This window comes from Thermobia domestica, chromosome 8 (assembly GCF_964235325.1).
Source record: "Thermobia domestica chromosome 8, izTheDome1.hap1.1, whole genome shotgun sequence".
Taxonomy (NCBI): domain Eukaryota; kingdom Metazoa; phylum Arthropoda; class Insecta; order Zygentoma; family Lepismatidae; genus Thermobia; species Thermobia domestica.
The window spans coordinates 182,694,414-182,718,242 of record NC_137461.1 but is presented as its reverse complement, the minus strand read 5'-3'; the positions used below and the strand labels follow the sequence as shown (position 1 = coordinate 182,718,242).

Genomic DNA, 23,829 nt, shown 5'->3' with positions numbered 1-23,829 from the left:
GGAAGAAGAAAGAAAAACCTTTGCGGAAATTTGAAAAGCAAGGATGCTACAATATCAATGAATTAGTTTTTAAAATAATGATCGCGAAAAGGTTGGTGCAGTTCCCCTACGTGCTGCTTAGTATTTTTATAAGATTGATATTACACACATATCATTACCTCGAGTATAAACACTTCTTACTTATTTATGCCATAAAATGAAGAAAGGAGTGCTATCATAGTTCCAATATTTGAAGGGTTGAATGAAGAACATTTTTAAAGACACTGGGAAAAAGCTGTTTTGAGCCAAGTAAAAATTTTATCCATGACCATGACCATAAACATATTTAACCTCTACTTATGTTTTAGAAAGTTTACATAGCATTCACCGAAAGTTTTACAGCATTTTTACGTTTACTATTGTTATTGGAATATAGGGTTTCATCACGGGAACTTCATAAGGCATAAACCTACGGTGGAACCGAAAATACGAATAACATCCTAAAATCCCCTCCCCCTTCCCCCCGGGAAATCGAACGCAGTCGCCCAACAAAGGAGGTAAGTGTACTAGCAACGAAGGAGTAACTTTTAGATCGGCCTTAAGTTCGTCACGTTTGAGGAATGTCGTCCCTCGGAGAGCACACAATCCGAGACAGGGGTAGCAAGAAAGGAATGGATGGGGAAGGAAGCGGTCTGGGACCTGTGTGTTAGGTACCATCCCGGCATTTTTAGATCGTTCACTGTGTTTATATTATCCGACGCGATTAAAAAACAAAAAAACTCACTTAACCCAGGAAAAAACACTCAGGATGATTGGCCTGAAAAAGCTGTTACACTTCTTTGATCGAGTGATCCCACCGGGAATCGAACCCAGAACCGCTCGCACCAAAGGCGAGGGCGTTAGCGACTACGTCACGCGGGGTTACTAATGAGTATTGTGTTTTCCTATTTTACGCATATTCCTTTCTATCTACACAACTTAGGTTCACGATATCTTCGTAAGATACAAATCGCGTCACATACACTGATATATGCTTTACTAATTGCATGAAGAAGAATCATGTATAGCCTATTGCAAAATATGGTTGATAGCTCACTCCACCAAGGGCGTGCTGTCCCGAGGGGGCCTTTTCTTAAACAAACTTTTTTGTTTCCATGTACCACCAATATGATTCTCTTGATATGGTATGGTCATCATATCAATTGAGTGCTCATCAAAGATGGAGCGGGTCAGTGGCTATGGATCACGTGGGGATAATTTTGAGTATACTTTAGTGGATCTTCGGTTACATTTACATGTTCCACTGTTACGTATGACTACCCTAACCCAACAATAACTGACTCATTGTAGTCCTCAATATAACACATTCCACTTTGATCCACTCCCGACATATTCGGTCAGTAGGTCGAAGTAGATCAGTAGATCATGGTGACACGTGGTGAGTCAGAGTGGATCGTGGTGTGATGAAAATGGTGTTTGCATACACAATATTTTTGTTTGAGCATAGCAGTTTTTCCAGAAAAGCTGATTTTTTTGTTTGTTTGTTTGTTCGATAAGGTTTCGTGCAATGTTCTCCATTCTCCAATCACTAATTAAATGTTTATGACATATTTCGTTGTAATCAAGTGTAGATATTAATGCATTATATTACATAATGGTACATACTCTGACATGAAAAAGGAATCCTTGCTGTGCCTCGTATTTGGAAGGTTTCCATAATCCACCTCCGTCTTTCCTTTTGATACACGTGGTCACAGATGGGAAATATCTTCCAAGAAGTATTAATATTACGACTGTTCTGGCATCTGGAAAAGAATGAAATATCAAGAACAATTGTAGGTAATTAATTTACGCTTATACAGCGAGATCCGGAAGTGGGCGTACCTCTAATTGGTGTTTTCTGACGGTTTTTGGTTTTACCTACATTTGTTTGGTAACACTGCTTGGCATTGTCTGGCAACATTGCTATCCATTTGTTTTCTGCTTGGTAACGGCTATCACATCAGTTCCTGAATCAGACGTTTCCTGGCCGCTGGGTTGGAAGTGGTTGTGCATCCAGCTCTTTGCCAGGCCTCCAAGAAGTCCCGATTTGACGATATCAGACAATGCTCCCTGGGCTTTCATGAAGCAACACGTAAGAAACACTCGATATCACACAACGCAGGATTTACGAGCAGCTGTGGAACACGCCTTCACCCTCGTTGACTCCGGAGTATCTCCGCAAATCATCTGCCAGAACTTTGTGCAGAATTCAGTTGTGTTATGACATGGATGGTGATCATACCTTTGTTTATGACTCTTACGACTTCAAGGTAGCTACGCCCACTATACTGTTGAAACTAAAGTGGGGTACGCCCACTTTTGGACCACCTTATACTAATTTATTTGAATGTAAGTGCTAACTTTCTTACTGCATTCATTCTCATACCTGCAGAGGTTTGCTCTGTGATACGCAATGAATACGGTATATTACTTTAATTCAATAATCAAAGAAAAAAGGAAATTACATTTTGTAAGCAATGGACAGCAGTCTGAAAAAAACACACACACAAAAAGTATCATCTTTTGTAACTACACCCAGATTCGGCAAAGAGATAATGCGATGTTTCTTATATGCAAATATTGGGTCCAAATAATGGTGAAAACTAATCTTAATACGATACTTATCTATTGCCTATAAGTACGTGTATAAAAGCTGTACATGAAGTATATTATTTCAAGAACCAAAGGTTAAAGTCAACGTATGTATTTCTCTTTGGAAGTTGCAACAGATACGGATAAAAAGAGAGAAATTGAACAGCTTAATGAATCAAAATAGACAAATAACAACAAGTTAAAGACTATAGGATGCGGAAAAGCTCTTTCGTCACAAATTCTAAACATTAGTTTCATTCATTGCTACAAAAGGGATTTCATATCTGCTTATTAACCCTACTGAATCTATTTTCTTCATATACTGTTATTCAAGTAAATACTGATTTCAGGAATGTAAACTGGTCACTGAAGTCAGTATTTCAGACTCTTTGGGAGATTAAACGAAAAATGTTCAATTACTACACAGCAGTTGAAATATTTCTCGTGATCTGAGCTCAATAATGAAACAAAAGAATAACAGAGATTTTTTAAGTGCTCGATATGTTGTCGATTTACAATTATCATTTATTTTTCTTCTAGATTTTGATTTATTCTGCTCGGACTTACGACTAAAAGGAGACAAGGGAAAATTCCCGGAGCAGCTGTAATTGATCTTTTCTTTGCTTACGGGAGTAGGCTGACCAGTGTTGCGTGTTGATAATTATAGTGAACAATACTTAATGAAATAATAAACAATGTGTACCCCATTTCTCCACAGTCACAACTTACTTCCATGCACTTCCACCAATGGCGCAAATCCTCCCATAGCGTCGTCACGGTAGAGTTCCTAGCGTTTGAAGCGACATCACGATCACAGCGCTGGAGATCCTCATCTGATAAATAGTACGTTTCCTTAAAGTGTTCCTTCAGTTTAGGATAGATGTAAAAGACGCTCTATGCAAGATCAGGGTGAGGAAGAAGTAATACTGACTTGTGAATGGTGTTGTCCACAGAGTTTCTTCCCAAAGGTATACGAGCGATACATCGAACACTAAAACACTAAAGAAGTGGAAAGTTCGACTGACGCGCGTCAGACCTGAGAATGGAGCCTTTCTTCACCGGAAAGTTGACCACCGACACAATATTAAAGCTTGGATACACTACACTCCATACAGCCCTGATCTTAAACTTAGTGACTTTTGCATCTTTCCTAAACTGAATGTACACTTAACCCACTATTTATCAGAGAACAATGTCCACCGTGCGATACGATTGTGGTGTTCCTCTATAGGCAAAGCATTCTACCGCGACGCCATTGAAGATATGATGCGCAGTTGGAGAAGTGCGTGGAAGTGAAAGGTGACTATGTAAACAAGTAATGTTTCAGAACTGAACCCTAGATGTCAATATGCTCTTGTTTTCTTCTTCTTCAAATTATGTTCACTATAACCCGATATATTAAACAACAAGCAAAAATTTTCAGCCCACCTTTGTAATAAAAGTGAGATTTCCGCAATCTGAAATACGGTATTATTATACACGATTTTGCTTTGGTAGTTCACGGTCTTAAGTCAGAATTTTAATAAAATTGAAAGTTTTATTAATAATCTAACGAGTTTAAGATATATTTACAGCTGTTCTGGGACAGACTGTTAAACTGTTGTTACATAAATATTGAGAGACATCAATTTCTTGTTTGAAACCGTTGTTTTTGTGGCATACACCTTTCGCATACGGAAGTTCAAGTTATAGTAGATCTGAGTGCAATATTTTCTTTTAATAAGAAAAATAATTACCTTCCCTGATGTTCTCCTGCAGCAAAAGTTCTACTAATGTGGCTCCGTCATTTGTTGTATGTTTGGCCGTGGTAAGTATATGCTGAATCTTCTTTAAGTCTGCATTCCACGTTGAAAAAAAAATGTTATATCTTTCCCAGGATATAACTGGCCAAAATCAATGTCTATCTGAAAAGTAAAAGAAATTGTTGTCACATATACCTAACGCTGTTTGATGATATAATGTTCTATGCTTTCTTCTCTTTATACAAAAGTTTGGTAGTATAGTTTTCTTTGAAGTTCATTAAATAATCTTTGTTTCAACAGAGCGTTTTTAATCAAGTTATGAACATCAATGGCATTCACCCCATTATAGTATCCATTTTCAGAAAATACTATGTCTGATTGAAAAAGAAATCCCAAAGTAGGCATGTAAAAAACAATTACTTAGAGTGGAATTGATAAAATACACGCAAATATAAAACAAACTTCCAAGCGCTTTCGCATTTATGGAGTCGTCATACAGGGACGCAAAGACGAAAGTGGAATAAGAAATAGAGAAAGACACAAGGACCGCACCTATGCCAACAGTGATTTCTCCACAAGGTTCTCTACTTTCTCGTATGAGTACTTGACAGCAGTCACGTGATCACATGACCACCATAGCACCTAGCAGAAATATGGCAAAATGAAATGAAATCTTTGAGTTTTACGTCTCACGGTTATGCCGGTTAGGCTAAAGGAGACGGTGATGATGAGAAATGAATGAAATGGTGGAATGAAGAAAGTGGGAGAACCCGAGAAAACGCACGAGCACGGTGTTTTTCCAGTACAAAGTCCACACGGCGGGAGCAGGGTTTGAACCCGGGACCCCAAGCACCGGAGGTGAACGCTCTACCACTGAGCCACCGCGCCCACCCAGAAATATGGCGTAACTCGTCTTACTCTGTATCTTTCTTCTTCCACTTTCGTCTTTCTCTCCCTGCCTAACAAAGTCATAAAAGGTGAAAGCTCTTACAAGCTTTTTTTTTCTTTCTTAAATCTTTGCGCGCATGTACTGCTCGTGTATTTTATCTAATTTCTGGTAACTGTTTTATACATTGGTTGGTTTTTAATTACACAAAAACGTGTCTTTAACGTAAGCATACATAATTCTGAACCTTCTGCCGCTGATGTTGGTATATTTGTAAATTAAAATAAACTATTAAATGTTTTCATAGGAACACCATCAACAAGAGTGAGGATGTGGGGCTGATCGGGAAGCGGGCTGGGTAGCGTAGAGGTTAACTTATTGGCATTGTACGTCGAAGACACAAGATCTATTTTCGGCCCACTCGCTCTTTTTCACTCTGATTTTTCATTATTTCTGAATATATACAGGATTTGGTGTGCTGAAAATCCGGTTGATTTTCTCAGAATTACTAAACGTTCTACCTGCTACAAGATGCACCATCTCATCAATCAGCTTACTCACAGGAAAAAATTAGAACCGAAAAACTCCGAAACATAGTGCAAGACAGGGTACAACTTCATACACCAAAAAACATTTATAAACTCTCTCGCCTCATGCTAGGTGCTTTTTTTTTGCAAAGAAAAACTGTCGTGTTCGCAATTTATATATAGCATCAACATAAGACCCTTATGTTCATGATTTTCTTTTTAACTCATTAAATTTTGTTACACGTTTTTTTTTTTTTTTCATTTTCCTTTAAGTACAGTTCGTTCTGTGATACGGAATTACACTTCTGTAAAATAATATAAAGGTATTTTCTTTCTTCGGTTACATTCATAAAATAATAATAGAAAGATGTAAACTTCTTAGCAATATCACTACACTTACAAGTGTGTATCCAAGAGACTGTTTTAAAGCAGGAAATTCCTTGAAGTAGGAGCTGATATCCTTCTCTGACTGAATGTAATTTGCTCTCCGACTTAATGTCGTTTGTTTCCACAGATCACACACTTTCTCCCATGGCTCTATATTATTTCTCAACCACGTGAGAGCTTCCTCGGCAAATTCATCAGTGGACTCTGAAAATAAAGAACACCATCTACATAATTCAGTGTGAAAGAAACGTACATACTCAGTATACGTAAATACATATGTATTAATTTCTAGGACAGAAGTACAAGAAATAACATTTCAATAAACATGTGAAACAGACAGTATTATACTTCTGAACACAATTGTCATATGAGGTGTTCGGAACATGTATTTACAAAACGTCCCGTTAATATATGAAAGCAGTGATAGAGTTTTACACACAGATGAACACCAGATATACTGATTGCACAAATTCACGGAAATTTGTTGATTTATAATGAAGGTAGTGCCCTTGAACTGTGAATCTGTTGATTGACCATAATACGTGAATATGTGTAACCATGTTGTAAAAAATCGGCACGCATCTCTTTTAGGAAGTTTTGTACCCTTGTCTGAATATAAGATAGCATAAAACACTATGCATCGTGATTTACTGATAAAATTATAATACAGAATTTATGAACATGAAAGTAAATAAATGAAAAAGAACTATGAACGCACCATCTAAATCGACTTCGGTAGAAGTTGTAGCTGCACACCGGTTTCTCAAAGGCAAAACACCACTTTGCCGCAAATACCTTCTTGTGTTGCAATATCTGTCCCAAAGTTTCCCTCTTGCCAAAACCTTCTTCCCTTGAGCAACTTTATAGGGGACGTAGTAAGTATGCTATTTGAAAAACAAATCACTGTTATAATATACAGTCCTGATATCCTATTGCACAACACAAAATTACAATTAAACTATATTATTTCCACAGAGAAACAAAATACATGGAAACCTGTTTAAAATGAAACTTATATAAACCGGAAATTTGCCGAAGATGAATAGTTTTTAGTCCCGGCAACTCTGTCTGATTTGCCACACGGTAAAGATTTTTCTCTTAACTGATTGCCAGCTCGAAACGTAGGGGCACTGTAGTCTGTCTGTCTCTGCGTTGGCGTTACTACTGAACTTCTGTTTTCAATAGTTAAGATCTTTCGGCCGTGAACAAGAATGGAGATAATGTTTCTGTTATTTAAGTTACCTGTATCCTGTTTTTGTTGATACACACATAAGCACTCTTCTACTGTCAAAACTTTCTTTATAAATTAAAGACTTACTGCTTGCTACTCCGTCATTACACATGCATTTCCAAGAATTCGGTCATTTTTGAAAAAAAAAATGGTAGAAATTTAGACCAGTTGTTGAAAATTTCCATTGTTTCTGCTGCAGAAAATGTGGTTTCAGTATGGCGTGTTTGTGTGCCCAGTGTTGTGCACAAATACGGCAAAAACAAATGTTATTGTTACTTTGGAGGACACAATACGATTATTGAAGAGAGAAAAAGATACAATATTTGTAAAATATAAAGTTCATTTCAAACGCAAATTTCCAACACTGAAACCCAGAAAATGAAAACAATTCTTAAAAGGCGGTGAAAATGTAAAGAGGAATGTGAGAGGAAATACATAATAAAATAATACATACTTGTAGTTTGTACTTTAAGCGTCTGTCTTATTCAAATAAGTTCACTTTGTTATGTTGTAAATACATTTTTGTGTTAATTAATCTTTCACCTCAACCATTTTAACCTAGGTATAGTACTACGAGATTATTTTTACCAGCAGTTATTGTTACAGAACTTAACTTTTCGAATTTGCATACAACGGAAAATTATTTTGTTCCTTGACGTTCCGTCTTATACAAGTTTAACTGTATATATATGCTGTAAATTAGACATATTGGAATTTCTTTTTTTTTCTGGATTCCTTTAGTACTTCAATAAAACGAGCATTGAAAAACGTATTCTGATAAGTTATGGAAAACGTTCACTTGTAAGTTAAATTGTAAATTTCTCCTTGTTCTGAAGACAATGATAAAATAAATATTAATACAATTAAGTCAAATTTTCAATGGGTGTTCAGAAACTACAAAATCGGAAGATGATAGTTAATGTAATTCTAAGCAAAAAAGCTTCTACACTTATCCGATTCTCAGCGGCCTGACACCTACAGGTTGGTAACCATTCTGTACATTTTTCCAAAACAAAAATGTATTACTCATCCTGTATTTTTTCTAAAGGTCATCTATGATGCATTTGAATGGTGACAGAATGGCCTTTCCAAGGGTATATGGCATGTGACGATAGTTGCGTTGGAAGGAGCCTCATGAAGCTAATTTTCAGAACAAAATATCTTTCTTCCAAGAGCTTCAAGGAACACGGTTGCCAACACTGTCGCCAAATAGGAACGACAAAAAATTACGCATCAACTTCAATTTTTATGCTGAATAATGTCGCAAAATTTATATATATATATATATATATATATATATATATATATATATATATATATATATATATATATATATAGGATGGTGCATTTAAAATTTGCCACCCCCTATATCTTCGAAACGACTGCGAATATGAGAAAACGCTAAAACACGTCCATCATTATTTTAAGGGGCTTGAATTTTCAGCTATAAAAGGTCCCCCTAAACACCCCATATAGCGGTATCAGGAGTCAACTTGAAAATTTTAAATAGCAAAGGGGGTCGAGTGATATATCGTTGGAAAGGTCTCGACAAGAGAAATATTTTACCGAGAGTTTCAAGTCTCTATGTTGACTCCATCTAAAATGGCTCGGGTTCACATTCTTTCCAACGATATATCACTCGACCCTCTTTGCTATTTAAAAATTTGAAGCTGACCCCATGTACCCCCATATGGGGGTACCTGGAGTGGACCGTTTATAGCTCAAAATTCAAGCTCCTTAAAATAGTGATGGACGTGTTTTTGTGTTTTCTCATATTTACAGTCGTTTCGAAGATACACTGGGTGCCAACGGACTTTATGGACACAAAATGGGAACCCCCGCCATTTAGGATAGGGTCAACATAGGGACTTGAAACTTTCGGCAAAATATTTCTCTTCTCTAGACCTTTGCAACGATGTATCACTCGACCCCCTTTGCCATTTAAAATTTTCAAGTTGACCCACGTACCTCAATAGGGGGGTGCCCTGGGGTGGGCCTTTTAAAGCTCAAAATTCAAGCCCCTTGAAATAATGATGGACGTGTTTTTGAGTTTTCTCATATTCGCAGTCGTTTCAAAAATATAGAGGGTGGCAAATTTTAAATGCACCACCCTGTATATATATATATATATATATATATACACTACAGTAACAGAAAGAAAAAATAAAATTGTCATTATACAATCGAACTACTTTTATTAAAATGAAAAAAGTTTTTTTTTCTTCCTCCACAACTTCCCTTCCAACTCCACTATCGTCATATATACATCAGTGGAAAGGTACTTCCATTGCCGTTCAAATACGCCATGCGTCATCTCTCTAAAGTACATACAGGATGAGTAATAAAATTTTGTCCTGAACAAATTTGTATAAAATATTTACCAACCTGTAACTATCAGACCGTTGAAAATTGAACATATTCTTATGGGATCATTTTTGCTTAGAAGTACATCAGCTATTATCTGCAAAAGTTGTCAGTATGGTTTCCGAACACTCTTCAAAGAATCATAAAATACTCCACGACTTTTAAATTTTTTCCAGTGAACGCAAAGAAAAACGAAGAAATAGCAATATACAAGAATTCCCTCACCTAACTGAATTTTACACAAACCTTGTTTTCAGCCGGAAACAATCGTACAATCGCCTCACTTATTGAAATGAATGACTGTCTACTGATCCTGTAAGACAGAAAATGAAATTTCACAAAGCAATTCCCATAAAAGCTTGAATAAATATTAAGAGACGACGCTCCATTGGGGAGGAAAAAAAAAACACTTGTTTATAAATTTTGTAACACTGGCACTAAAGAAAGAAGTGAATGTTTAGTTTCATTAAGTCAGGCAAATAAACGAACTGTAACATTTAATACAACTCAACTTGTTCCAAGTTACTGCAAACAGCTATTAATCAATCCAAAGGGTGCTATGCAGTCATCAGAACACTTTCAAATTCCAACTGATCCATATTGTTGTGTACCACAATGAGCAACTAACGAATTAATGCGTTTGAACTTTTGCTTTGATAATTTCAATGCATTTTGAGACCAAATGAATCCTAAAAACACGACCACAAACATACTTGTAATATAGATCATAAGTGAAAAATATTGTCACGGTGATAAACGCAATCAATACCGTCGAATATGTGCCATGTGAAAACGAGATTCTACTCGGAATTCTTAGTGAAGACGATAAATGTATAGGACAGTAATTACTTAATATTTAAGACTATTGCATATACATTATCTTTAACATACAATACCACAAAATTTAACGAAACGATCTGTACCTTTTATCTGCGCCAATATATCGAACGATGACATCTGTTAATAAACTGCGAGCTCTGCTATTGAGATGTCCCAAATTCTTGTGCGTAGATAATACTTCTTTTCCTTGCAGTGAACTATTCAGAATCTTCTGCAAGTCCTAGAACAAGGTACTTGTGATCATAGAATTTGAAATAAAACAAAACTTAAACAACAAATGCAAAACTATAAAATAATTTGATATCACTTATGTTAAGATCACATAAACGTGAATACGTATAACCAGACGAATGTTATTTCAAAAATTTACAAAAGAAATTCTTGTTTTCTACGAAAAACAAAAACTAGCATGAGCATGTATCTGTAAAAGTACACATATGTCCCAAATTTCGTCGAAATGGGTGCAGTTTTTTTTTTTTTTTTTTTTTTTTTTTTTTTTTTTGCTATCTCTGGTGATTACCTGAAAAAGAATTTCATTTTCAACGCATCACAACTTTGACAATTTTTCACATGGAAATTTTATTTTGATGTCACTTGCAATCTTTTCTACCAGAAAACAAATGTTTTAAATTTCATTCATATCTGTTTCGTAGTTTTCGTAAACGAACAACGCCGAAATGCCATTTTTTGTATTCTAGAAGCGTAAGCACTAGTCGATCTACTTTTTTAAAGCCTTGCTTGCAGGGCAACCATCCTGCCTGATAACGTTGAGTTGATTTTTAGTTTAGCGTCCCTTTCAGCAGCGAGGCTATATGAGACGTGGACCTAGTGATTAACGTGGAATCCGAACCACATGAGCTCCCGCTGGAAATCGAACCCGGGTCCCCCACGCCATGCCTGATAACGTACACGTAGAAGAGCTTAATAACAGTCCAAGAGCCGATTTGAATGAATGTGGTATCAAATGAGTACATTAAATAAGGTTAGAAAGAATATGAGTTATGTTTACATTGAGTTCGTCCTACCAAACACATGCTCACTCTTGCGGTCATAAAAGATGTGTGACTAACTGATTATTACGATCTGGAAAATTAAACTTTAAATCTAGTAACGGTTACACAAGGTATACCAACATACTTATATATACGTAAATCTTCTATGGAAATACGAAGAATAGTTAGTGTCTTTGAGGATAAACGGACACTTACAATCAGTTTTATTTGTCTATTTCATCTGTGAAGAACCATTCAAGTGAAAATATATCTTTGGATGTGAATTTTCATCAATTTCATGGGCTCTTTACGCGAAATACAAGGTAATTTTACACCAGGAACAATGTGTTGTGAAAACTTACGAATTCCTCTTTTGCTGCACTTTCCTTCACTTGGGGGTCTTCCATCAACGGGCTATTTTTGCAGATATCTACATCTGTGGATGTATTTCTTGATCCTGCAGAACCACATACTACATCAACTGGAATACACAATAAATAAATAAATAAAATAATGCTGTAAGAATTCTATATTATCCTTATTCTCTCTCTCAAATAAATTAATTGAAGTACCTTCATTACACGTAAAAGCAATCACCCTAAGCAAACAGAAATGCATGCTGGCGTTAGGACTTCACACTTTGACATATTTTCTTTTACAAATCATAACCAGGAGTGGACCGTATATACCCGTGTAACGGCTGCGCTTAAGTAATACTTGCATCCACGCTTTAAAAGTGAATTGAAACAAAAGTGGCCTGCTCGGACTGCCATTCTGATGAAGGTTTTCCTTAGTCGTACCAGGATAATGGACGCAAGAACTGAAATATTTCCAGGTCACTACACCTCTGTCCCAGTCAAAGGGCCATAAATAAAATTCAAGGGAACTCACATAATGTCTACATCCGAAAAACGATAATTTTCTCTACTGGAATATATAATTAAAAGTTTAAATCATAAAATATGAATACGCAACTTACCACTGTCCTAATTGCTAATATATATTATAATAGTGTAATATTTCAAGAGCTTTTCGACTGGCATGTTCACGCGAATCTTCTGTATATTAATAACATGTTATAAAATGCGAGAGATGTTCAACTCAAGGTAAGAAATAAGAAGTAAGGAAGAAATTAACAATATTTATATATTCATTTGAAGACACAATTGAACTCACTTGTGAATGCTCATCGCATCACTGTGTCTTACACCATTTTTTTTTTTTTTTTTTTTTTTTACAATTTGAGGAAGAAGTATCTCAGCAACCTGATGCTTTGATCATGGAATCTGTTTAAAGAAAGAAAAATAGTATATATTGTTTCTTTTCTTCCTTTTTTCTTAAAAAAATTCAGTTAAAAGCCACTTGCATTTTATAATATGTTTCTCATATGCGGGAGGACGGTAGGAAAGTTCTCGAAATAAGGGCTATTTCAATTAATACGAGCGACTGGGACACTTACCCTTTAATTATCTTACCTATTTATTAACAACATTCCAAATACAGCCGAAAGCATTTCACATTGAAACAAATAACAACAAAGGAAGGAAAGGAGCTTCGAAGTCGGCGAGGCGGGTCATATATTCAAGGTACCATCCAGACATATGCCTAATGAAACTAAGAAAAACCCTGGAAAACAACTGTTACGATGGCCTGCCTCAGGATTCGAAAGAGGGACCTCTGCATACGCTAACCACTCACCCACGCTCGCTCGGTTAACTACTAACTGCAATAGCACACAAAATGCTTATCTTTAACTATTACCATTTTTCCATGCTCATTCTTCATTTTCATGCGATAAAAGAGAGAAATATTAATTTGAAAATAAATGTTTAAACATGTTTTCTAGCGGTGTTAGTTGGATGTGTCTAATTAAAAATACTTTTCTACGTAAGTCATTGAGATAGAATTACAATCTACTCACAAGGTTCCTCGTAACAATACAATGTGCTTCCATTTGCATTGCTTATCCTATCTCCACCACCAACACTAGGGAAAAAGGAAATAGTTGTCACCTGGAATAAAAGTTTATTATTAGCTTCATTAAATACAATGATTAAAAATATAAATGCATATAATTACATAGCGCAACTGCGTACGCGCGTAATTTCCCTTAAAGTGTTAACAACTGTTGATTGCCGTTACTTTTATTTTTTATCTTATGACAACGCACAGATTCAACAACTTTAAGATGCCTTTTCTTGAACGTGTGCTGATCATAACCAGTTTCATGTCAATTTTATTAATGCATTTTAGTTCAGTTTGTGGCATTTCATGTTAAGTGAACCAATGGTCCACATTCCACCATCTATAATTTGTTTAAACTTTTGCTCCAATGTTACCTGACACAAGAATGAAGATTAGTTTTTTGTAGTCCGGCTATCTCAAAATAACCCTTGTAACAGCAACAATAAGTACTTTTTTTTAAGTGCTTGTCATTGTTCACTGAAAGGTCTAACAAACTTCAAAACTTGCTACCTGAGAGAGAGAGAGTTAGTCATCAATTCCCATGGATGCGCAGAATTTGTACATAAAATTCACAAAGTTTGCTTAAAACAAAGTGTGTGTGTGTGTGTGTGTGCAAGTGTAATGAGTGACAACGGTGTATGAAGTCAATTTAGTGGACTGATACTTGAAATAAATAAAAATGGTAGATGTACTATAGAATAAAGAAAACCTCAAATCTGAAGCACAGATTGTTTTAGGGACATGCGATCTTATAAAAAGGAAAAGTACAAGATGTGAAAAATGAATGCTCTTCGTATCTCAAAATGGTTATGTTGCCAAACTTGCACCAAATTGGAACCATAACCAGTGGAAAGAATACGTTTTCATATAATTAGAAATACATTTTTACGTAGATAACTTTCTTGGTTTCTGGATGGTGGAAAAATAGCTATTAGGTCATTTCACACTGAATTCACTACCGACTGAATTTGCATACCATGTCGATGCAAGTAGTAATATTTGTAACAAAAAGTCGTAGGAAAGAAGAGAAGAGATGGGGATAAAGAATGGATGGAGAGAATGATGAAAAGGGGACAGAGGAATACAATACATTTTAGTAGCATCATGCCAAAACTTACATTGAAGCCCTCCTCGCCTGTTAGTGAATAGAGTGCGTGAATAATCCACGCAGTCCCGGGTTCAATTATCAGTGGAAGAGCAACGAACACATTACAGTGTTTCTGATTTCACTTTAAAATGTAGTTTCACGTCTAATATAGCGTCAATGCTAAAATGGGACATTTAACCACAATTAACTAAATAACTTACACTAAGGCCAAATCTATGTCTTTCAACTTAGTGAAAAGGAACATTTGGCTATTTTGATTGCTGTTACATTAAGTACCCAAAATCACTATCTGCAATACAACATCGAGCATGAAAATTGATATGATCACCGCACCTTGAAAAAAGTGGCTGTATTAACTTGTTCAATCTTTGCGTTATTGTAAAAATGAAAGTAAACTAACTAGAAAATTGATAGGTATTCCATATTTTCCAATATTATCTAACCAAATAAAAATTATTCTCAGAAGGTATTTCATCGACGCTTCCGATATTCTTTCAGAAAACATAATATATTTCTCAGAGGATTGACCCTCTGAAACAATCTGGTATCTATCAAGTCGAATGCAGTTAAGGACAGAGATATACCTTGGTGAAACAGAGATATAATTATTAAAACTAGAAGAACCTGTTAGAGAATCAAATCAAACCGTCATTTCGGGACTTTCGCTACATTTAGGGCTCTCAATATGATATTCGTACTCGTAAGTTCTTGTATCTCTTTCATTTACCAAACTTACAATTAAGTTTACATTTACATTTTTCTGCTATCTTTAAATACATGTAAAACTGCTGCACTGTGCGCTATAATTTAAGTATTAAATTGCAAACAACATTAACAACATTAACATTGCATGGATAATTATTATATTTTTAAACGTTGTCTCTTTTACGGATTTTTTTTCGATTTCTTCGTTTAAGTTTAGCGTCTCGTTCAGTAGCGAGGCTATATGAGACGTGAACCTACAGCTTAATGTCGGATCGGAACATGAGCTTCCGTCGGGAATCAAACCCGGGTCTATCGCGCCAAAGGCGCGTCACTATCCACACAAGCACTGAAGACCTCGTATGTGCACTCGAGTTTGAAAAATCAAGGAGGGTAACAAAGAAAAGATTTAAAGCATCGTTTCCTTGTTTTGTTCTGAGTTAGTAATAGTATGATTGGGTTTGGAAAAAGCTTGCTAATATTTTTTACGAGTGAATTAAACGTACAAAATTGTTTTCATTTTTTTCTTTCTTTTGCGAAGCATAAACTTTTACATTTACACATTGGCACGGACTAATCCTTACAGAATGCAAGTACAATAAGTAACTGAACGCAAAAGACAAATTTTAAAACATTAAAGTGTAATAATAAAAATTACATCTTCCCTGACAGTTTCGGTATATTCCTGACACCATCTTCAGAGAGGGAATAGAATGGGAAAATAGTGGTAGCCTTTTCTCATTCTATTCCTCTATTTGAGGATTGTGTCAGAAGTACATTGAAACTGTTACCAAGATATTTTAATTTGGGTTAATTTGAGTTAAACGTCCCGTTCAGCAGCGAGGCTATATGAGAAGTGGACCTACTGATTAACGAGGAATCCGAACCTCATGAGCTCCCGCCGGGAATCGAACCCCGGTCTCCCACGCCAAAGGCGCGTATATTTTAATTTGGGCACTGTAAGGTGTTTATATTTACAAGTAAAACACTTTGCTGAAAAATATAGTATTATACCCAACACTCTCTACCGATTAAAATCGTAATACGGTTGACAATACACCTATGAATACGGTATTACAGGTAGAATGATAACAAAATACGATTATATTTGAGAAAAATAATAAGATATCAGTTATTTCTACCTCGCTATCACTAAAGGTACTGCCTTCTGAGCTGTGTGACAGGAAAGACACAGGGGATGAAGAAGTAGGAGATTTCATCTTCTGTTCCTTGTACAATTTATATTTTGATATAAATTTCATTCGTGATCCAACTTTAGGAATTAATTCCTTTATTGCATCCACAGTTAAATTTTCGAATGCCTCATCATCGATTTCTTCCTCTGAAATAATAACAAATGTTTATTCAATGAAATACACAGATTGCACAAAGCTCCTATTTAACGAACAATATAAAGATTATGTCGGAATCTATGGTACACGATGCTGGGTGAACATAAATTTTGAGCTCCTTTCGGGAATCGAATCCGTCACTCCTCACACCACAAGCGCTAGGCAAAACAAACTGGATGTGAAGAAGCTCTAAGGAAATAAAGAAATATGAATAAAACTTCCCTGAAATAAGAAAAAATTGAATCCTGCAACTCTTCATTCCTTCAATTTAATTTTATAAAACGACATGATAAAATTAGGCAGATTATACAAATATGTTCAACTTTTTGTTCGTCTTATCTATTTTCTTCAATGTCATTCAAACCGGTTAGCATCTTAAAATATAGGTCCTGAGCGACATCTTTCCCATATTCCTATCTTTCAGTTGTGAGTCAGCTTCTTTAAGCCAAATGGCTCTTAAAAAAAAAAAAAAAAAAAAAAAAAACTCTTCGGAAATACAGCTTAGTGATTGCATGTACAAAAAGTATTTATCCTACTTGGAAGTTGGGATACAAATAACTGAAGGTCTGTCCTGAAGAGGCAAAGTAGAACTAAGGAGGTACTGTTCTGTGCCTTTTCTCTTGATATTATTTCTTCATTTGTTTGGTCTTTCGGAAAATCTTACTTTTGATGACTTCAATATGTGAATGGAATGAAGGATCTGTCAATGCTAATGAGGAAAGCATAATTACTATTGCAAAAATATCTTTAATTGAGTAACCAGGAATGAAGTATAAAAATCTAGCTTCATGTACCGCAGTTATGCCCTGTATATTGATGGAGAAGAATCAACAAAGAAACAGCTGCTAAATTAAGAAAACCAAAGACAGATCTTTTGTAATGGAACACCAAATCTTGGGAGTTACAGGTATTGTGATCTCAGAAATAAGCTGAGAAGAGGTAGAATATGCTTTAAAGAAAATGAAGACAGGGAAAGCAACTACAAGCTAAAACATGGGTGCTTAGGACCAGAAGTTGTCCTACCGCATACTATGGGATCTAATGAAAACAGTTTACACACAAGAGAAAAATGCCAAGTCAGTGGAAAGAGAGAGAGAGAGTAGTACTGTATCTATATACAAAGAGAAGGAAGATGTACAAAATTGTGAAAATTACCGAGAAATCAAGCTGATGCCACATACAATAAACACTTGGACGATGAAAATTTAGAAAGGAAATTAAATAGAAAAACAACAGTTGAATCCATGCCACAGATGAGTACAACTGATACAATCAGTGGCGTCATCAGCTCTTAAATATTAGGGGGGGGACACATGATATATCTCAAATGTGCAAGTTATTTTCTAATTACATACTATGATTTGGTTTAATTTTATCGAAATAAATTAATGATATACCGTAACTCATGCAGAGCAAATAATAATAAAAAAATAAATAAATAAAATACTGGCCAGCTGGTAACTTTATACACGACACAGAAAATTATGGGGGGGGCATGTCCCCGTCACGCTAACGACGCCCGTAGATGCAATCTTATTAAAGCAAACAATGGAAAAGCGTCAGGGAAAGCAATAAGGATGCAGTATTTACTGAATGGGCAAAGACGTAAGACAGAGTACCAAGTCAGGAAGTTTGGAGGTATATGAAAGGAAAATGGAACTCCAGTAAAGTACAGGAAGATTGTTCAAGATCCGTGTACAAGAGCTAGTGTCCCGGTAAGAAGCAGTGTAGAAATAATACATCTTACTGCATTTAGAGTTGGACTGCACTATGGTTCGGAAGTGAAATCTCTATCTGGTAGCCCAAAACGCAACAGCCCAATACGAGCATAACCTAACCGTAACTACCCTACGCCAGAGGTCACAAAACTATCTGGATATGTAAGTCCCTCAATAATGAATAGGCACGAAACGAATATAATTAAAACGTAACTAACTCAAGGAAGCAGTCACAAAACTAGCTGTGTGTATTTTTGATTATTATCTATCAGAGTTGGTTGGTGTAAACCAAGATGGTTTAAATTTTTAAAAAAACCAATTGGTTTAAGCCAGAAATATAAAATAAATGGTTCACAGCCAGAGTGAACACAAATTATTAGTATCTATATTCACTTCTAAGCAATTTAAATTAGGACGCTGTACTTCGGATGCAGTGAACTACTTGAATTAAAGTAATCTTCTGTAATCTGTATAATCTTTTGAAATTGTCCATTTATTTCAATTATGAAATGAAATATTTAGTTTAACGTGCCACGTTTATACACCGAAGCTAAGAGAGACGGTGATGATGAGTAATGACTGAAATGGTGGAATGGAGAAAGTAGGAGGAAATGGGAGAACCCCGAAAAAACCTACGCACACGGTGTTGTCCGACAGACGGCCCACTGGCGCGAGCTGGGATCGAACGAGGGGCCCCACGCACCAGAGGTGAACGCTCTACCACTGAGCCACCGTGGCCCCTTATTTCAATTATAAGTCTGTAAAGTGATTTCACTTGTGTATGTTTTTGTCCTGAAGTGACGCAAAATATGCACAAGTATGGAAATCGGTTAAACATATTTCTATCACGTGTCCAAAGGTTTAGTCTATAAACTCATCGCCTTCCTAATCAAGGGATCCCGAGTTCAAGTCCAGGTGAAGAACAATTTCTCTTGGATGTAAACCGAGTAGTGATTCAGGTCCAACCTCAAACTGTATTTCCCGTCCTTCATAACCTCACTGTTGAATAAGGATATATGGACCAGACATTTTCATTAATATGTAATCTCAACAAATAAAGTTTAAAGTGGAATAACGATGACCCCTACTATTTTTTTTTAAAAAAAAGGAATAAAGTAATTTGAGGGTACTGGTGCTATTGAGCTCGATTTCAACCTCAAGAAAAAACAGTAACCCGGTCAAACTCGAAGGCAAATGTCAACTAGCTCTGTTTTCCTTGCAATCGATGACTTCCAATTCCAACATGTGCAGCAGCTGTGCGTGTTACTGAAGACTAGCCTTCGGCTAGCTGGAGGTCTCGCACCTAGATCACCGTTTACTCCGACTACGGTCTCGCACCTTATAAACCCACAAGTATGCCAAATTTCATCCGCAGATGTTCAGGAAAAGTCTAAGCATTTTGAGATGTAGAAGATATGATATTAAATAACTGTGAGTTTTCAGTTTTCTAAAATAAATAATATATATATAATTAAAAATTAAAAAAATCCCTATATAATTAGATATTATTTTTGGTCAATAACTTGCATATCGCTATCAAAAGCTTGCAAGCATACCGAATTTCAAGCTTTTGTTCCAATTTCAATTATCAAAAACATAAGATTTTATGTCCAAAACAAACATGCATTTAAATAGCACCGGAAATCTTTCTTTTTATTTTAGAATTACACTAAAAACTAAAAATATTTACTTTTGATATTTTTTGTGAGTTACTTCCAGAAGGCTACAAACATGCCAAACTGCATCACTCTAACCTTCGGGCTACATCATTTAACTTAATAATTTTGGGCTGTAGAAGGTATCTCCATATAAATAACAAGGGAAGATTTTTCACTTTCCCAAACAACCTCACTGAATTAGTTAATTTTATGAAAACCCTACATGAATACCGAATGTAAAGTTTTTACTCAAATACAATTTCCTAAGACTTTTTTTTTAAAGTACACCGAAATAAGATGGGATTTTTACTCATTCTTCCTTTTCACCTACTAAAAAGAAAAAAAAAATCCTGTATATTTTTCTCTGAAGGCTATATGTATGCCAAGTTTCAACTTTCCACGTCAACCGCCAGTTCCATTATTTTGTCAGTTAATTCATGTAATTTTATGAATTATAGCTAAATTGCATTAGTTAATTGGTTATAAAAAAATGGCACGATGAAAAGTTTGAAACTTCCGGCTTTTATCCTAACTTAACGTACGCTCTAATGCAACGTGTGAACCAGATAATTTCTAAGGGGAAGTTCTAGAACACAGGTTCCCCATATACGTTAGCAAGGTTGGTTCCTTTCTGTACCAAAATTTAAATTTTATTTCACAGAATATTGCTAGCGAGCGTCAGCAAGTGAAAGCGGGTTAGAAGACCGCAGGATACGGTGTTTTCTGTTTTTATTACAGCTAAATGGGAAGTGGGACATGTGTTCTAGAACCTTGTAATTTCTATGAGGTTTTATTTTCTTCTCGCTTATTACAAAGCTAAGGCATTACTGCCGCATCGCCGGACCAGTATTAAAATCGAAAAAAAGTACCAAAATGTACTGTATACGGTTATATTTCGTTGGATTACATTAACTTACATTAGATTACCTCACATTAGGATAAGGGCATAAAAAACTACAGTGCAAAAACACAAACCAACTTGTGCTAGGTGTCCACTAAGTGCACGAATGCTATCTAACCGAGCCAAGGCAGGGCGGAGCTAGCGGACCAACGCGGTAGTGTGCCCGAAGGGAGCAGGCGCGTCAGCGACGATGTGTACATGCGTAAGCGAGGGTACTGAAAACATCTGGTTTCCGCAATCATATACATTTCAATCGCACTTGCCATGGTATCATACTAATAACGCTTTACTTGCAGAAACAGAAGTCACTTACCTTCAAAATCGTGAACAACAGTTTCTTGGGGTCTTCTTTCCTTAAACAAGTACTCAGCTAAATAGCCCTCTAAATGGTTTTCCTTCTTCCCTGACGCTGTAAAATAATACGCTCCCTTTCCTTTCTGTATTTTCAATTCATTTCCACATTTTCCACACACCGTCAACCTTTTCAGTATACTGGTCTTTCACAAAATTTCAACAACTGTCGCTCGTTATTTTTGAACAGTTCTATGTAGGTAACACACGACATGTGACAGCCTTGACATACACGAGCTATTTTCATACTCCTCTTCGCGCCACTACATCATAACAACAATATCTTTCCGCGAAATGGTCCATCCGCCTCCACATACAGTGTCGCTTACAACATCAAAAATAACCAATTTCTTCATTTTTACTATGCCTCTTACATGACTTTCACTCATTCTTGCTCATAAACAAACAAACATAAAAAAATCTTCAACTGACCCGGTAAATTTTCTAAAACTGTTCCGGTGATACAGCAGTTAACCCCAAAAGCTAAATAAGCTTCATTTCGTGGGAACAATCACATACAAAATCATTATGAATACTTGACTAATTTCAGTAAACTGTGAGATCAACTAAATTCATATATTAGTTTCATTAGCTCATGGTCCCTTGTACGAAGGTACTGAATGGTTAAACTTAGGTCAAGCTTCAGTACTGCTGAATGGGCCGACTGGTAAATAATTTGTGAACTACTGGTACATCATCTAGGGAATTAGTTGACCTCTGACCGAGTCTTATCGGGTTAGATCACTTCTTGAGGTCAAAACCGAGCACTCAATCCAATCAGCGCCCCACCTTTACTTAGTTTTAAATAGGGACTTTGTTTACTCCACTTTAACCTAAATATATTTTTAAAAAAATGAACTGGTTCAAACAAAATATCGGATTTAAAAAGAAAATGGTTTTTGAAAAACCTGTTATTTATGTGCTTTGAAGTTTGACATCACCATCATGAATTAAATTAAAAGTGGAAAGGTGGTGTCACTTAGTGTAACACAAAGAGAGAGACCTTCTGTAATAATTTGAAAGCGCGACAGAAGCACAGTTAAAAAGCATTAAATTGTAACCTATCGTGTTTTCTTGTTGCTACACATACCTAAACTAGCCTATCTAACCATACTTTCGCTCGCTGTCGCTTGTTCAGCATTAATTAGTAAAAATTAAGGGTGAATTATTATTAAAATTCTTGATCCCACCTGTACTGTTTGTAGAAAGTAATAAGGGCACAAAGTATAACAATTAAGGGGTTAAATTCCAAAGTTGGACGTCCGTCTTCAGCAAAATTTTGAAACTTGCACGGAAGATACGTATAATTTGATCGTTTGTGTGCTTGATAATACAACAAAATTCTCTCTCTATTTGTTATATATAATTGGTTATAAACATGGGACTACTAAGCGAGCGAAGAGAACTACCTCGCGCAAGGTAACCGAATAGTTGCATTGTGGGAAAGTAACGAGCATTCATAATATCACTATTGCGGTTAATATACCGAATCGCTGTACGGGATGTGAACTGACAGTGTTGAATTTCGTGAAGCTCCCGTCGAAGGGTACTTCTATTATAGATCCTAACGAAACCTAACCTACACTTTCTCCCAACTCGCGAAATTGAAAAATTATACATTTTAGTAGCTTTTACGCAATTTTGGTAGAAAAGTATCGGACGTCCAACTTCGGAATAAATGTCCAATTAAGTAAAACTCAAGGCAGAAATATCAACATAGGATCACTATGATCCTCAAGCATCGAATCGTTCTGCAAAAGCTTAAGCCTCTTCCAAATAGTACGAACTCTCACATTAATAATAACCTTTCTCTCAACTTTTCACACAAACATCTTACAAGAAGTCTTAAATCATTATTATACCTTATATAATTTCATCTGTACATTTTCGGGCTTAAGTTTAGAGTTGCCCCTCCAGTTTCCAACCTACAAAAATGCAGTTAAAACATTAAAAATTGTTAGGTTAGGTTAGTTTAGGTTACCTGGTAAGACTTTAGTTAGACTAGAACAGTGACTGAAACAGGTTCCAATATCGTAATTCCGAGTAAAAACGGACTAGAAACTCTAAACTTACCCTCAATTGCGTGAACACATCGTGTCTCTATTTTGAAGTATTTTGATTTGGTGATAATAAAAATAATATTTTGGAAGCGTCATAAATGCTTAATGATACACTATTTCGTACAAGGGACTTTTGTTGCTTGTGCGCAATACAATTCAAATAAACATTTAGAAATACATATCTTCAATTTACACATTGAAACTTACTGACTATCCACTTACCTTGAAATTTCATTATTAGGGTTTCTAAACCCCAGTCTTTTAGAATATTTTGATAATTCATGCTTTCCACTATAGAATCCATCATTATGGCGGCTACATGACAACTCGTAAAAGGCGCGATTTCGCATTGTTGCCATAACAAGAGTTTTATATTATAATAGCCATTCTAACCATAATGCTATCGCTATTTTAGCAATACTAAATAATCTG

The 23,829-nt window shown here is 35.8% G+C and overlaps 3 protein-coding genes across 8 annotated transcripts in view; 1 reads left to right on the top strand and 2 right to left on the bottom strand.

Annotated features, from left to right (window-relative positions):
* The window catches only part of LOC145691895 (uncharacterized), a 10,925-nt gene extending 6,405 nt beyond the window's left edge, over window positions 1-4,520 (bottom strand). The window contains exons 1-2 of the mRNA XM_081767202.1: window positions 4,350-4,520; window positions 1,645-1,784 (exon numbers count right to left, since the gene is read on the bottom strand). The gene's annotated coding sequence lies outside the window, so the exon portion shown is untranslated. The remainder of the gene's footprint in view (window positions 1-1,644; window positions 1,785-4,349) is intronic.
* Window positions 1-23,829, top strand: part of LOC145693363 (juvenile hormone esterase-like) — a 1,331,986-nt gene that overhangs the window by 611,034 nt on the left and 697,123 nt on the right. The window lies entirely within an intron of this gene.
* LOC145691503 (uncharacterized) lies at window positions 1,767-23,706 on the bottom strand. Its single transcript, XM_081766912.1, has 9 exons — window positions 23,620-23,706; window positions 16,500-16,699; window positions 13,504-13,594; window positions 11,945-12,063; window positions 10,674-10,810; window positions 9,997-10,063; window positions 6,874-7,039; window positions 6,169-6,359; window positions 1,767-1,784 (listed from the first exon to the last, which is right to left on the bottom strand). The coding sequence occupies exons 1-9, from the start codon at window positions 23,702-23,704 to the stop codon at window positions 1,767-1,769; spliced, it is 1,074 nt and encodes a 357-aa protein (XP_081623038.1). The 5' UTR covers window positions 23,705-23,706.